Source organism: Fonticula alba (assembly GCF_000388065.1).
Source record: "Fonticula alba strain ATCC 38817 unplaced genomic scaffold supercont2.3, whole genome shotgun sequence".
Lineage (NCBI taxonomy): Eukaryota > Rotosphaerida > Fonticulaceae > Fonticula > Fonticula alba.
This window is the reverse complement of record NW_009242973.1, coordinates 1,736,419-1,749,261: the sequence shown is the minus strand read 5'-3', so window position 1 is coordinate 1,749,261 and position 12,843 is coordinate 1,736,419. Positions and strand designations below refer to the sequence as shown.

General features: G+C 67.3%; 3 protein-coding genes across 3 annotated transcripts in view; 2 read left to right on the top strand and 1 right to left on the bottom strand.

Annotated features, from left to right (window-relative positions):
- Positions 1–641: 641 nt before the first annotated feature.
- On the bottom strand, positions 642–1,668 carry H696_02161 (hypothetical protein). The gene is made up of 3 exons (XM_009496058.1): positions 1,598–1,668; positions 1,111–1,398; positions 642–901 (listed from the first exon to the last, which is right to left on the bottom strand). The coding sequence occupies exons 2-3, from the start codon at positions 1,396–1,398 to the stop codon at positions 731–733; spliced, it is 459 nt and encodes a 152-aa protein (XP_009494333.1). The 5' UTR covers positions 1,598–1,668; the 3' UTR covers positions 642–730.
- Positions 1,669–2,210: 542 nt separating this feature from the next.
- Positions 2,211–12,093, top strand: H696_02160 (hypothetical protein; the record flags this gene model as incomplete). Its single annotated transcript, XM_009496057.1, has 24 exons — positions 2,211–2,382; positions 2,499–2,889; positions 3,000–3,654; positions 3,775–4,504; positions 4,626–4,696; positions 4,795–5,108; positions 5,360–5,684; positions 5,800–6,069; positions 6,209–6,484; positions 6,714–6,902; positions 7,004–7,156; positions 7,325–7,696; positions 7,812–7,870; positions 8,055–8,466; positions 8,541–8,572; positions 8,707–8,737; positions 8,839–8,922; positions 9,095–9,505; positions 9,682–9,714; positions 9,846–10,004; positions 10,152–10,261; positions 10,336–10,555; positions 10,731–11,100; positions 11,258–12,093. 24 exons carry the CDS (start codon positions 2,211–2,213, stop codon positions 12,091–12,093), a joined length of 6,675 nt encoding a protein of 2,224 aa, XP_009494332.1.
- Positions 12,094–12,540: 447 nt separating this feature from the next.
- H696_02159 (hypothetical protein) overlaps positions 12,541–12,843 on the top strand; it is a 1,196-nt gene continuing 893 nt past the window's right edge. The window contains exon 1 of the mRNA XM_009496056.1: positions 12,541–12,698. Within this exon, the coding sequence (XP_009494331.1) occupies positions 12,623–12,698 (76 nt within the window). The 5' untranslated portion in view covers positions 12,541–12,622. The remainder of the gene's footprint in view (positions 12,699–12,843) is intronic.

The following is a 12,843-nucleotide window of genomic DNA, read 5'->3' as shown; positions in this document are numbered from 1 at the left end:
TCCCCCCCCCCCCCCCCCTTCTCTCCCTCCCTCTGTCTGGCCCCCTCCTTGTCGCGCACCGCCACCGATGTGCTCGGCTGGCGCCTACGTGTGCCTGCTCGCCCGCCAACCCTGCCCGCCCATCACACGGTAACCTGCCCTGTGCCCGGCCGCCGCGCGCACACCCGGTCCCCCCTCGCCATCCGCCTTTGTCATCGTCACAGGCGAGGGCAAGCAGGCTTCCCGTGGCAAGCGCTAAGTCGCCGGTTTCCAGCTGCATCTCTCTCCTTTCGCCGATTCCCGAAACACTTCCCAGCGGCCGGGGGCCTTCCCACCATTCGGCATCGCCGCCGCCGCCCGGCGGCCCGGTCCTCCCCCTCGCCCGGCCGCTACCCCACACATCGCCCAGTAATAGATCAAACATTTCAGGATTATTTGCATTTTCGGGAGGGAGGAGGGGGGAACATGGGAGCAGTCTACAAGGGGGAGGTGCTGGAAGGTGGCCGGGCCACGCGCCAGAGGACGTATCTTGTGCCGGTCGTGCCGGGGCCAAGGAGCAGCAGAGAATCGAAAAGGAGTACAAGGTCTAGTATGTGTGTGTGTGTGTGTGTGTGTGGTAGGGTGACGGGAGGGGGAAGGGGAGCAGGAGGAGAGAGAGAGAGAGAGAGAGAGAGAGAGAGCGTGCGTAATGGCCGGAAATCCCGCTCCGCCATGGTGTCCTTCCGCGGTGGGGAGACGCGCGGAGGCGTGTTTACTGCTGCTGGCGCTTGGCGTTGTCGATCTCCGGGATGTAAGGGAGCTTGGAGGCGGGGTGGAGCTGGCCGTCGGCGGTGACAATGGTGCGGCAGTTGCGGCAGAGGTTCTGCAGAAGTCGAGGGGAGCCGCAGCTGGGGCAGTCCTCGACGTTGGTGATCTTCTGAAGCTGTGGTGCCCAGCGAGAGCGGGAGGGGAGGTTGAAACAGGGCAGATGACGTGTGTGAGTGTGTGTGTGTATGTGCGTGTATGTGCGTGTTTGGTAAAGCCGGTAGGTCAAGCGTCAGCCAGCCAGCCAGCCCGAGTGCCCCTCCCCCGCTCCGCATTCCAACTCACGCCACCACAGGGGGCATATCAAGGAGCAGCTTCGGGGCATACCTGCTTGTGGACGATGCGGTTGCGACGCATGGGCCGGGAGACCTTCTTCTTGGGCACGGCGAAGAGCACCCACGGGCGGGACAGGGCCTCCAGCAGGCCGGGGCCGGCCGGGGCGGCGGGAGCCGGCGCGAAATCACCCGCCAGCTGGAGCTGATGCCCATACGGAGGGTACTCCTCCCCGAAGAGGGAGTGGCGGAGGACACCGGCCGCGTGGACGACGGTCTGCCGCGCGGTCATCACCGTGTTGTGGGCGAGGGCGGCAGTGCGCGCGGAGAGGATGGCGAGCATCTGTCGCCCACGCGCAGGAGGCAGGGAGAGGGGGGGGGGTGGGTGGGGGATAAAGCCGTGTGAGCAAGAGGAAGCAAGGGTCTCAAAGAGGGAAGAGGCGACGAGGGGAGGAAGCGACGGAGGGGAGGAAGCGACAGAGGGGAGGAGGCGACAGAGGGGAGGAGGCGACAGAGGGGAGGAGGCGAGCCCGGGCGGGTACCTGTCTGAGGGAGGGGGCGGGAGGGGCACGCGCGCGCGGGGGATCAGACAGTAGGAGGGGGAGAGGGAGGGGGAGGGGTGGATCGAGTCTCGGGCGCCCGCAGGGTGGCCGGATCGCCATCATATTAAGGCCCGTAGAATGACGTTCTCCCGGGCACATGACACAAGGAGGAGACACCAACGCATCATGGCATCGGGCGCCACCATATGCCAACGGCATGGCCCTTGGGCCGTCCCGGCCGGGGCCCGGCGGAGGGGGGGGGGGCGCGGAGATCGCGCGGCGGCGATCGGGGGGGCGGGCGATCTCCATGCCCGTTGGGCCGGCGTCCGTGGGTGCCGGAAAAGCGTCCCCCCTCCAACGCGGCGCATCCTCCACCGCGTGCGGGACTAGCTATACCCGTACATGCACCGACCACGCCCGCCCACACGTCCTCCCCCCCCCCCATACACACCCACAACACCCACCCCACACGCCTACCTTTCCTCGGGTCTCTCTCTCTCTCTCTCTCTCTCTCTCTCTCTCTCTCTCTCTCTCCTCCTCTCTCTGGATTCGATTCCCGCCTCCCGCCGTGTGCTCCCTGCTGGCCGGCGCGCGCACGCACACACCATGCACCATGTCTGAAGGCTCTCTACCTGCGTCGCCCCCTCTGGGCGAGTACTTCCGCCACCTGCTGCGGGAGTGCCGGATCTTCCTGGCCGAGCAAGTCCCTGCATGTGGGCCCGCCGCCGGGGCCGGCAAGCCGGTCGTTCGTGATGTTTGCCGCTATCCGCCGGGGACGCAGCCAGGTGCGTTTGCCTCGGTCCTCCGCTCCGCCGCTCCGCCGCTCCGCCGCTCCTCCCGGTCCTCATGTGTGATGTTCTGACACCCCGTTCGGGCACGCCCACCCGCCCCTCGGCCACAGACATGCGCACCATTGTCATGTCGCTGCTGACGCTGCTCCGTTCGCCGGGCCCGGCACTGGTGGGTCCCCTGTCGGCCGTCAGCTCCGAGGCCATGGATCAGTGCGTTGGCCGGATCTTTGATCAAGGCTCCATTGCGGCCCTTGGCGCCGGATACAAGGCCCTCCTGTCGGGCCCCGGCGGTGGCGGTGGCGGTGGCAGCGGGCATGGCGACACATCTGATCTCTCCTGGTGGGACCGCCTGGCTGGCGACCGCCTGGCGTACGGGGCCCTGGCGGCTGCGTGCGGCTTCGCCCAATACTCCTGCGGGTTGGTTTTCCGCCAGAATCCCCACCCGGGCGGCAAGGCCCTCCGGCGCTCGGACCTCAGCCGGCTGTGGTGCGGTCTGTCGAGGTGCGTCCATCTGGGGAGCGAGTCGGGGCCCGGGGCGCCATCCTGCCTGCCTCCCCCCCCCCCTGCCTTTCTTCTCGCGCCTTCCCGTCACTGACTCGCCTGTCATGCAGCATTGTCCTTGAGCCGCAGGCCGATGCCCCGTCCGTGGAATTGGGCTTCTCCACGTTGGACCTTCTGTTGACGCTGACGGCCCAGCAGGCCCATTCTCGGGCAAGCACGCCCACGCCAGAGCCCAGCGACCCCGGGGGCTTCCCCTATGCCCTGGCACAGGGGACAGCCCTTGCGGCCATGTTGCGGGCGCTGCTCGTGCCCCTGGAGCAGGGAGCCGCCCGGCTGGAGGCACTGCTGGAGCAGTCGGCCCACACGGACGGCGACCCGGCGGCCGGAGCCGATGGGCGCTTTGTCACCGGCATGGCGGACACCGGGATCCTGCTGGCCTCGGGGCTTGGGGACTTCCTCCACCGATCGGACCACCTTCTGCCCGGGGCGGTGGTCCTGCTGTGTGCCGACCTCCTACCGGCTGGCCCTGTCCCTGGCGGTGGATCGCCCTTTGGCCGGGTTTTGCGCGCCGTGGCGGGGATCCTTCGGCCGCTGCTAGATCGGATGCCGGGGCTGGAGGAGCCCGCCCTGACCGGCGGTCAACACATGCTGGTTGGCCAATTCGCCCTGCGGCTCGGGGACCTGCTCCAGCGGCTGGTCCTGCTGATCCCGCGCTTCTCCTTCCTTCGAGCCGAGACCCCGGCGGCCGATGACGCCGTGCACCGGGTACACATATGGCCGAAATTGCGCCTCTTGCTGCTCCCTCTGCCGGAGTCCTTCGCTTACTGATGTGTTCCCGCCCCCGTCCCCCCCCCCCCCTCCTCCGCCCTTCCTCTTGACTCAAAGTCCCTGGCCCTGGACCTTTTCGACATCCATGAGCTTCTCTTCCCCCGGAGTGCGTGGGCCCCGGGGTCCGAGGGGCTGCCTTCGGCAATGGGAGCCACGGTGGTGGCCGACCGTCCGCTGGCCATCGGCCTGGGACAATTGCAAATTGCTCTGCTCCGGGCGCTGGGCCATGCGGTGGCCCGTGCCGGCTCTTCGGCCCCGAGCCCCGGCCTTGAGGCCCACCGGGACATCTTGTCGACGGCACACTTCCTCGGGTTCCTGCGCCGGCGCCTGGACACCCTGGCGCCGGGGACCTGGCCCGGGGTCACGGAAACTCTGCTGGCCGGGGCCGGGCGCGTGGCGGCCGCCTGGCTGGCCGGCGGGCCGCACAGCGATCTCCTGGCTGACCGGTGCCTGTCCAGCCCGTTAAGCATGCTCGTGGCCCCTGGCCCTGGGGGTGATCAGCTCCGGGGGATCCCCTTGGCCGGGGCGGCTTTGCAGGCGTTGCACACCATGCTCCGGCAGGTGTCCCCGGAGTCGGAGCTGTCGCAGTCGGTGGCCGTTGTGCGGCAGGTAGCCGGCCATGCGGCTCGAGTGGCCGGAGCCCGGCTGCTGGCTCTCGGCGTGGGGTTGGTGGCCTCGGACACTGGCGGCGGAATGGATGGCGGGGGCCCGGACGTGGCGGCCCGCGCCCTGTCTGGGGAGCTTGGCAGCCCAGCCCTCTCGCCCGATCTGCACCTGTCGCTGCAAGGTGCGCCTCCCGACGTCTGCTATGCCTGGCCAATAATCTCTCTCTCTCTCTCTCTCTCTCTCTCTCCCGCTCTCCTCATTTCCCTTTTCGACAACCTCTTACCTGTTTTATGCCCTTCCAGACACGCTCATGACACTTTTCACCAATGAGCCGCACGTCGGCTTCCATTGGCTCCGCTCGGCATTCGACGATGTGCGTCTCTCTGGCGGCATGTCCTGGCGGGAGGGTCATTTGTCCTCTGCTCACGGTTTGCCCTTGTTTCCCTCCCCCAACACCTACCTGGCCTCCAGTCGGCTGGTCCGTCGCCATTGGATCTGGTCCTGCTGATACGCTTGGCGGCTGGCGTCATGGACGCCGGCCCGAGTCGACGGGGCAGCACGCGCGTAGGCCTCCACGGGACTGCCTTTTCGCTGGCACACCCGGGCAACTCAAGTGCACATGCCCCAGCGCTCACGGTCTTTGGGACCGGCCTGCTGGAGGCGCCGCAGCCGGCAGACCGCCTGGCGGCTCTGGCCTGCCTGCTGCTTCTCATGCTGACCTTGCACGGGCGCCTCCGTGCGGACTTGCTGGCGCGCACGCTGGCCCTCTTCTCCACCAGACCAGAGTGCGGATCGGCCGTGTCCTCTTCATTCCTCTCTTTCGCTCTGTCTTTCTTTTTTTTTCTTCCCTCTCTGGTCTCCCCCTGCACTGTATGTGGCCTCCGATCAGCGGATTAACCGTCTGCCTCCGTTTGTCCTCTGCTACCCCCTCTGCTGCCCCCTCTGCTGCTCCTTCGCTGCCTCTTCGTTCTCGCCGCGTCCCCTTTGTCCCATCCACGCCATTCTGTCTTTTTTTTGCCACAACCGATCCCTGGAGCCTCCTCCATGCGTTCACCATTTTCCCAACCGGACTGGCACACTTCACCCTCGAGGCGGCTCGCATGCCGGCCTTTCGCCTGCCTGGGCTTGCCAACATGGACCCCATCATGCCCGAAGGCTTTACCGGGGCCGCGGTTGGCCTGGCCGGGCGCTGGGCCGCACTGTTGTTCTGCCTTTTGCCCGTGGCACAGCGCGTGGCCGGGCAATGGGCCACGCCGGGGTCTGATGTTGGCCTGGCCGACCCGGGGCTCAGCCCGGCCGACGTGCAGCACCTCCAGCGCCAAGTGGTGGGTTCTTTGGCGGACCTGCTGGCTTCACGAGAGGTGCGTCCTCGATGGGGGGGGGGGCGGGGGGGGGGGGCGACCCATCGGCGGGGCTTTCATTTGCGCTCCCTTCTCCCGCCTTCCGGAGCTCCCTCTGGCCACTAACTCGTCGTAGGAGGTGCGGATCCTGCTCGGGGCATGCGCGCTGGCTTGGATTTGCCACCCCCGTGGCCTGCATCCGGAGCTGCCGGAGCATTTGGGCCCGGCCGGGCTGGATCCCCTGGTGCCGGTTCTCCAGGGGACGGTCCTGTCGCTGGCGACCGGGACGCCGCCGGGAATCGCGGAGACCACCAGCCGCGGGCTCTTCGCAGTGCTGGCTCACCTGGCCACGCGCCTGTCTCTGCGTGGGCCGGAGTTTCGGCCGCGCTCGCGCTCGCGCTCAAAGGTGCCCCCACGCCTGTCCATCGTCTTTTCCCAAGCCTTGCTCCTTCTGTTTTTGCCTCTCTCTCTCTCTCTCTCCCCCTCCCGTCCACGCGTCCGGCGAGGGCGCCTTCTGACCTCCTGCCTCCCTCGCCGGTGCACAGAGCTTCCTGCTTTCGACCTTCCACCGGTATCTGGCGGCATTGGCGGAGGATGATGGCGCGGTGCTCGGTGGCCCGAGCCACTCGCGTACCTTCTCGCCGGCTTTGCTGGCCCGGCACCGGCTCTTCATGTCGGGCATCTTCGCCGCAGTCGGTGAGCTCGGACGTCTGATGCAAGACCCCGACCTGACGACGCTCAGTGAGTCCTTCCGGCAGACATTGTCCCGCCATGGGCGTGGGCTCTTCTGTCTGCTGAGCGACATGGCCCGGCTGTCGCAGGTGCATCCCTTCTCTTCCTTCCCCCGCCCCCCCGCCCCCCCGCCCCCCCCCCCTCCCCCTATATCCCTCTGTCTTCCGCTCTTTTCCCCCTCTCTTTGCAAGTGCTGCATCCTGTGACGGTGCTGCCCTGGTCCCGCTGGCTGTTGGGGTTTCAGTCCTGAGCTCCCTGCTGACGTACTTCCCCTGTCCCTGTCTTGCACCATCGGACGGCGGCCATGATGCGGTGCAGGCCCATCACGGGCATTTCCTCCGGGAGCTGACACGCTTCCTGCGCACAGTTCAGCAATTCCAGGGCTCGCAGGGGCCAGGTTCGCGGCCAGAGCTGCCCATCTGCCCGGGCGGCCTGTTGGCCCCGTGGCGCGCGGTCGATGAGTCCCTCTTGTCCTTCATTCTCAAGGACGTGATTGTTCAGTTTCAGGTCCGTTCACCGGGACGCAGCGAGTCTGCTCGGCCGGGGTCGCCCTTCTCCCTTCCGCCCACTTGGGACTGACATCCTGGAGCCTACCCTGTGGCGGGCAGAGCCGGTACCTGGTGTCGCCGTCGGAGTTGGCCTCGCGAGTTTCCCTCCTGGAGGCTCCGGCTGCCGGGGGCGGCCGTCATGTTCCGGCAGCTCGGCCGCTTTCGCCCCCTGTGTCCGTGGAGCTCCATGTGGCCTCTCCGAATACGAACACCGTGCGCCCAATGGCCATGGGCCCTCCTTCTTGCTGCTGCACTTTGCGTCCATGGCTGCAGTTCCCCTTTCTCCTTCGGTTCCTCCTCAGGCACTCACATTTGTTCGGCCCCCATATCTCCCCCCCCCCCCCCCCACACACACAACTGCACATGCACGTGCACATACAGCCACTTCCACCGGCCGTGTGCGTGGACATTTACCCCTCGGTGGCATCATCCCTCGGGGGCGATCATGGGTCGGAGTCGCTGGCAAGCTTGTCTCTGGTCGGCTCTGCCCACACGTCGGCCAGTCCGGTCGGAGGCGGTCCGTCGCTGGTGGCCGCGATCCATCGGTGCCTGCTGCTCAGTGCCCAGGGGAAGCCTCGACGCCTGCGGCTGTCCACGCTGGGCTCGCACTTCCTGTTGTACCGGTATTGCAGCTCCTTCTCGCTGGGCCCGGGCGCCGGCCCGGCCTTTGCGACCGGGGCCTCAAATGAGCCGCTACTGGCTGTCATCGATCCGATCATCCTGTCGCCGATTGCCTTGTTTGACGTGGAGGCGGTGCGCTCCACTTGTCTGCTCATTTCTGCCACCACCGCCGCCACTTCCTCCCATGTGCTGTGGATTCCCGCCGGACCTGACTGAATGCCACCTTGTGTGACCGGAACATTTGCAGATCGGCGAGCTGGCTCCCTCGCCGGCGGTCATCCTGTCGCTCTTCTATGCTATCAACTGGTGCGCATGTGGTTGCCTTGTCGGGCTGGCCCCCTGCCACGGGGGATCCGGTTCCAATCTCTGCCATTGTGTTGCTCCGTCTCGCCTCCCCCCCCTCCCCCCCTCCCCCCGACTGACCATGCCGCTGTGGCCGACTGCGTGCCCCACCGTGAATGGCTCCTACCGCCTCCTCCTTCCGTTGAAGGCTGCGACACCTGCTCAATGCCTTTACGCCATGGCTGGCGGTTCTGTTTCGAGCGCAGCTGGAGCACTGTGACCCGGATCTCCAGGCGCTGCAGGGCTTGCAGTTCCTCCCCGGCGGTGGGGCCGTACACCATGCCCACCGGGAAGGCCTGCGCACCCTGCGATCGGTGCTCTACTGTCGGGCCGGGCAGCTCATCCACCTGGAGACATGCCTGCTGACACTGGTCAATGCCTCGCTGAAGGCAACTCCTGGAACCGGCGGTGGCGGGGGTGGCGGGGGTGGCGGTGCCCGGCGCCGTGCGCGCCCGGCCGCTGGTCTTACCGTGCCGCCTGGGGCTCTGGCTGCGCATTTGTCGGCGGCCATCCTGCTCAGCGACGAGGGGGCCCTCTCTGAAGAGGCCATCATCGATCTGGTGCGCTTTGGGTTTTGCATTGTGTTGTCCGGGCTCCGCTCTCACCTCTTCTCCGTGTGGTGTGGCCTTTGCAGCTGAGTACCGAGCCGCCGGCACGCCTCGTCAGGTCCGCTTCTCTTTGCATGCTTGTCCGCCCCGCCCCCCGCCCCGCCCCGCCCCCCGCCCCCCTCCTCCTCCTGCTGGCCACGGCCCTGCCTGGGATCTGACACTTTTGCTGCTCTTGCGCTCGCTCGTCGGTAGTCTTTTTGTCCGGCGCTTCACACCGCTCAAGGTACGCGATGGCCGTGGCATCGCCGGGAAGGCTCCTCTCCCCGTGAATGTTCTTCGTGTGCCTGGCCCCCACTGACTCCCTCTGGTCGACTCTGGCAACAGGCGAGCGCCGCGTCGCTGATCGCCCAACGGTCACAGCTCCGCTCGCTGATGACCGCCGAGATGGATTCCAGCCTCTCAAGCGAGGTGTGTCTGGGTGTCCTTCTTCGCTGGGCACTGGGCCGGTCTGGAGGCGCTGTGACTGACGTTCTCCTCCTGATCTCGCACTCCTTCGCGTTCTCGGCCTCTCTCCTCCCTTGATCTCCCCCCCCCCCCCGGGCTCCTGTCGCCTCGTTGTGGCTGCCGCTGCCGCTGGCAGATTCGCTTCTGCAGTCACTTCCTCACCAGCTCCACGGTGGGTCTATTTGACAGCCTGGCCAGCATGACCGGCATGAAGACCGCCACATCGACTCACTTCAATGGGCTGATCACCGCGCTGGCCGGCACCGGCCTGGTGTGGTCTTCGGCATACCTCCAGGCACCCGGGGCGCCGGCCCCCAGCGCGGACTCCGCGCCGGCGCAGCCCCTGGCCGATGACGCATCTCCCGATGCCACGGCCACGGCCACGGCCGATGGATTGCCCGAGTCGGAGGAGGCGCACATTGATGCGCCGCTGGAATCGGTGTCGAGCAGCTGGCCACCGGCCCACTGGATCTCCGTCCTCCTGTTGCAGGGCGGGCTCAGTCACATCTGGCTGTACTCGCTGTGTGCTCTGTTCCGTCTGGACCGGGTGCGCGCGTGCCCTTTTGCGGTGTTGCTTCTTCCTCCGGCCCTTGACCGTCAAATGTTGACCGATCCCCGTCCAACCGTGCTTGCCCCCCCCCCCCTTTTCCCTTCCTCCCTTCCTCCCTTCCTCCCGCCCGGCCGTCCCGTCCCGTCCCCCCCCCCCCCCCCCTGGCGCCCAAGGCTCTTCGGATGTCGGCTGACATGAATGATGTCGTGCGTGTGGAGACTCGCCCCCCGGCTGTGTTGTTGCCCATTCTTGCTTCCTCCCTTGGCCCGGGCTAACTCCCTGCCTGCCCACCCGCCCGCGTGTCCTTTCGCCGGCAACCTCGCACGCGTGTGTGCAGATTGCGGACCTGATGGATTCCGCCGGTACCGGTCTGCGGGTGCTCGAGCGTGTGGCCACCAGCCTTGTGCAGCTGGGTCGAACGCCCAAGAGCGACCTGGCTCCTCTGGCATCGGTGACTCGGCACTCGCCATCCGGCTTCCTGCACCTTCTGCGCCAGGTACCCCCCCCCACCGGCCTTTGGGCTGTCCTCGTGTCCGGCCTGGCCCTTGCTCTGCTCGTTGCCCTGCTTTTTACTCTGCTCCCTGTTCTGGCCCGTGCCCCGCTTCTCACGGCGTTTCTGTCCGACTCTTCCGCCTGGCCCCAGACATTCCTGCAGACCGCTCGGAAAGTGAGCATCTTCTTCCTGCGGCTGGTCGAGGCCCCCCCGGCCAGTGGTCACTGCGACTTGGAAACCATCCTGCAGGCACTGCTATTGTGCGTCCCTTGGTGCTTTTTGGCATGCGGTCCCATTTGGCGCCTGACTCGTGGCCTCCCATCGATCTTGCTAGCTCCCCCTGCCTGGCGGATGTGGAGCACCGGCAGCCGTTGCAACTTTTGCGCGCGGCACTCGCCATTTCGCGGCTCTTCTCAATCTGCCCGGCAGCGGCGGGCCCCGCGGCGTTGGCTGCGCCCCGGCCATCCCCGGCCTCGGACGTCGGGCCTCTCCATCTCATTTCGGACTTCGCGGGGCGTTTGCTGGCCGGCGTGCCGAACCTGGCCACCATGAATGTGCGCCTGCCCTGGGTCGATGGCTGCTCCTCTGTCCCGCCTTTCTCTCCTTCTCCGTCCGTGGCCGTCTAACCCGGCAATGGTTGTCTCTCTTTCTCCCTCCTTCCTCTTCCTTCCCCCCTTTCTCTCTTCTTCCCTCCCCCCTCCCTCCCTCCCTCCCTCTCTCTCTCGGAAGACATCTGAGTTGGAGCTGGTCCTCCGAGCGCACCTCCTCCTATCTCCGGCGGCCTTCTCGCATGTGGTTATCCCCTTCTGCCGGCAGATCCTGCCCGAGTACCAGCAGGCGCTGGAGCGGCTGCCGGCGGGGGCCGAGGACCTGGCCGAGGCTCTGGAGCGGCCGCTCCTAAGCGGATGGAGCTCCCTCTCGCCCGACGTATCACAGTCAGCCGACGGCGAGACCGCCGCAGCCATGGACGATACACACTCCTGGCTATCGAGCATCACGCTGCAAACTTTTGTCCAGTACCACCGTTTGTGCTTCGAGGCGCTGGTGGCCAATGTGACCCACCTATCGCCCAGTCTGCTGGACCGGCGCCATGACAGCGGTGCGAAGCCGCCTTTCTCTTCGGCAATGTTTCCGCTTCTGTCACTGACCCTATGAGCAATCTGCACTCCCTCCCCCCCCCCCTCCCTCCTCTGCCCTCCTTCACACCCCCGCGCCACCCCCGCGCCACCCACACGCATCAACACATGCACGGGCAGCTGCTGTCGTTCTCAGCCGACTGGAGCTCCTCCTGGGGACTTTCACCGGGCTGGTTGGGGCCATCCGCGCCGCGGATGATGCAGTCCTAGCGGCTCCCTTCTCCGGGGTGCTGGTGACCTGCCTGCGCCTGGGCCGGTCCTTCGTCGGGGCCTGGATGCGGCATGTGATGCCTTGCTTTGATCGGATCTTCGGCATGAGCCACTCGCACCGGCAGGCGGTGCTGGCCCTGCTTGCGGCCTTGCAGAAGAGCACGCGTGTCTTGCAGTCCGCCTGTTCGCTGGTGAAAAGCTCTTCGTCTCGGGAGGCGGTGGCGGCCGCGGCCGCGGCCGCGGGCGCCACCTCCACCGACGCCGGCGGGAGAGCGCGCAAGCGCCAGGCTCGTTCGGCAAGCGCCGGCACAACTGCCCGGGCGCGTGACGCAGCTGCCAGCCATGGCACGCCGACCCTCCCGCCGACGGCCTTGAGGCTCGTGGCCCCGCTCCGGCGGGACCTGGAGACGCTGCTCTTCCGTGTCCGGCAGATGCTGGAGCGCAATGACGCATCCGCTGCCTACTGGATTGGGCACCTGAAGCACCGGGCCCTGGATGGGGAGGTTGTCTCGTCGCAGGTGATCCCGACCGACGTGTGGGCTGCCAGCGAGACGGGGATCAGCGTGCAGGCGCTTCGGCCCCCGACGGAGGCCCATGCCGAGCTTTCGGGCTCTGACAGCCAGGCCACCGAGCCCGAGGAAATGTCGGACGAGGACCAGCCGGCTGGCGACCTCGGGCTGGACTTCCTCCATGCCGGCATCGCCGGGCCTTCGGACGAGGATGACGATGGGTATGGCAGGCTTTGATGTGGCGTTCTGATATAATAGCACTGTGTAGCACACACATGATATGATCACATGCACCGCACCCGCCTCCACCTGGCGCGGAGTTCCTTTTTTTCCTCGGGGAGGACCTGCGTGTGTGTGTGTGTGTGTGTGCGTGTGTAGGCGGGACAGGGCGGGGAGAGGGCGGCGGGCACGAGCGGGGGCGCCGGCAAGGGAGAGCGCCGCGCGTTGGGCCTCGAGGCAGGCCTGTTTGCCGCACCCCCGGGGGCGGCCAGGGCGCCAGACGGCCTCTACGCACGCGCACGCGTGCCTGCGCATGGCGGAGACCGGAGCGCCGTCAGACGCCGCCTCACACAGCTCCCCTCCCCAGGCCGGGGAGGGCCATTCAAGTGAACGGGCTGGCCGCTGGCGGGCCGGCTCGGCGCGCCGGGCCACCCCCCTCTGCGCGATCGGCCCCTTGCCGCCCCCCCCCCCCCTCCTCTCCCTCCCCTTTCACCACCCTTCTTTCTGCCTCTCCTCCCTTTCTGCCCCTTGCTTCACATCTCGCGCCATGTCCTCTGCCCACCAGTTTGAGGATTACTTCGAGGTCTTCGAGCAGGACCCCGGCGGCAAGCCGTTCGACCGTGGTGCGTCGTCTGCCCCTTCGCTTCTTGGCCGCCGGTTGCTGGTCCTTCTTGGCTCCTTCTCTCGTGTGCCCTCCCGTCGCTGACCTGTCTGCCGGCCGGCCGGCCGCTCCCCACGCGCACGCGTGCCTGCGCATGGCGGAGACCG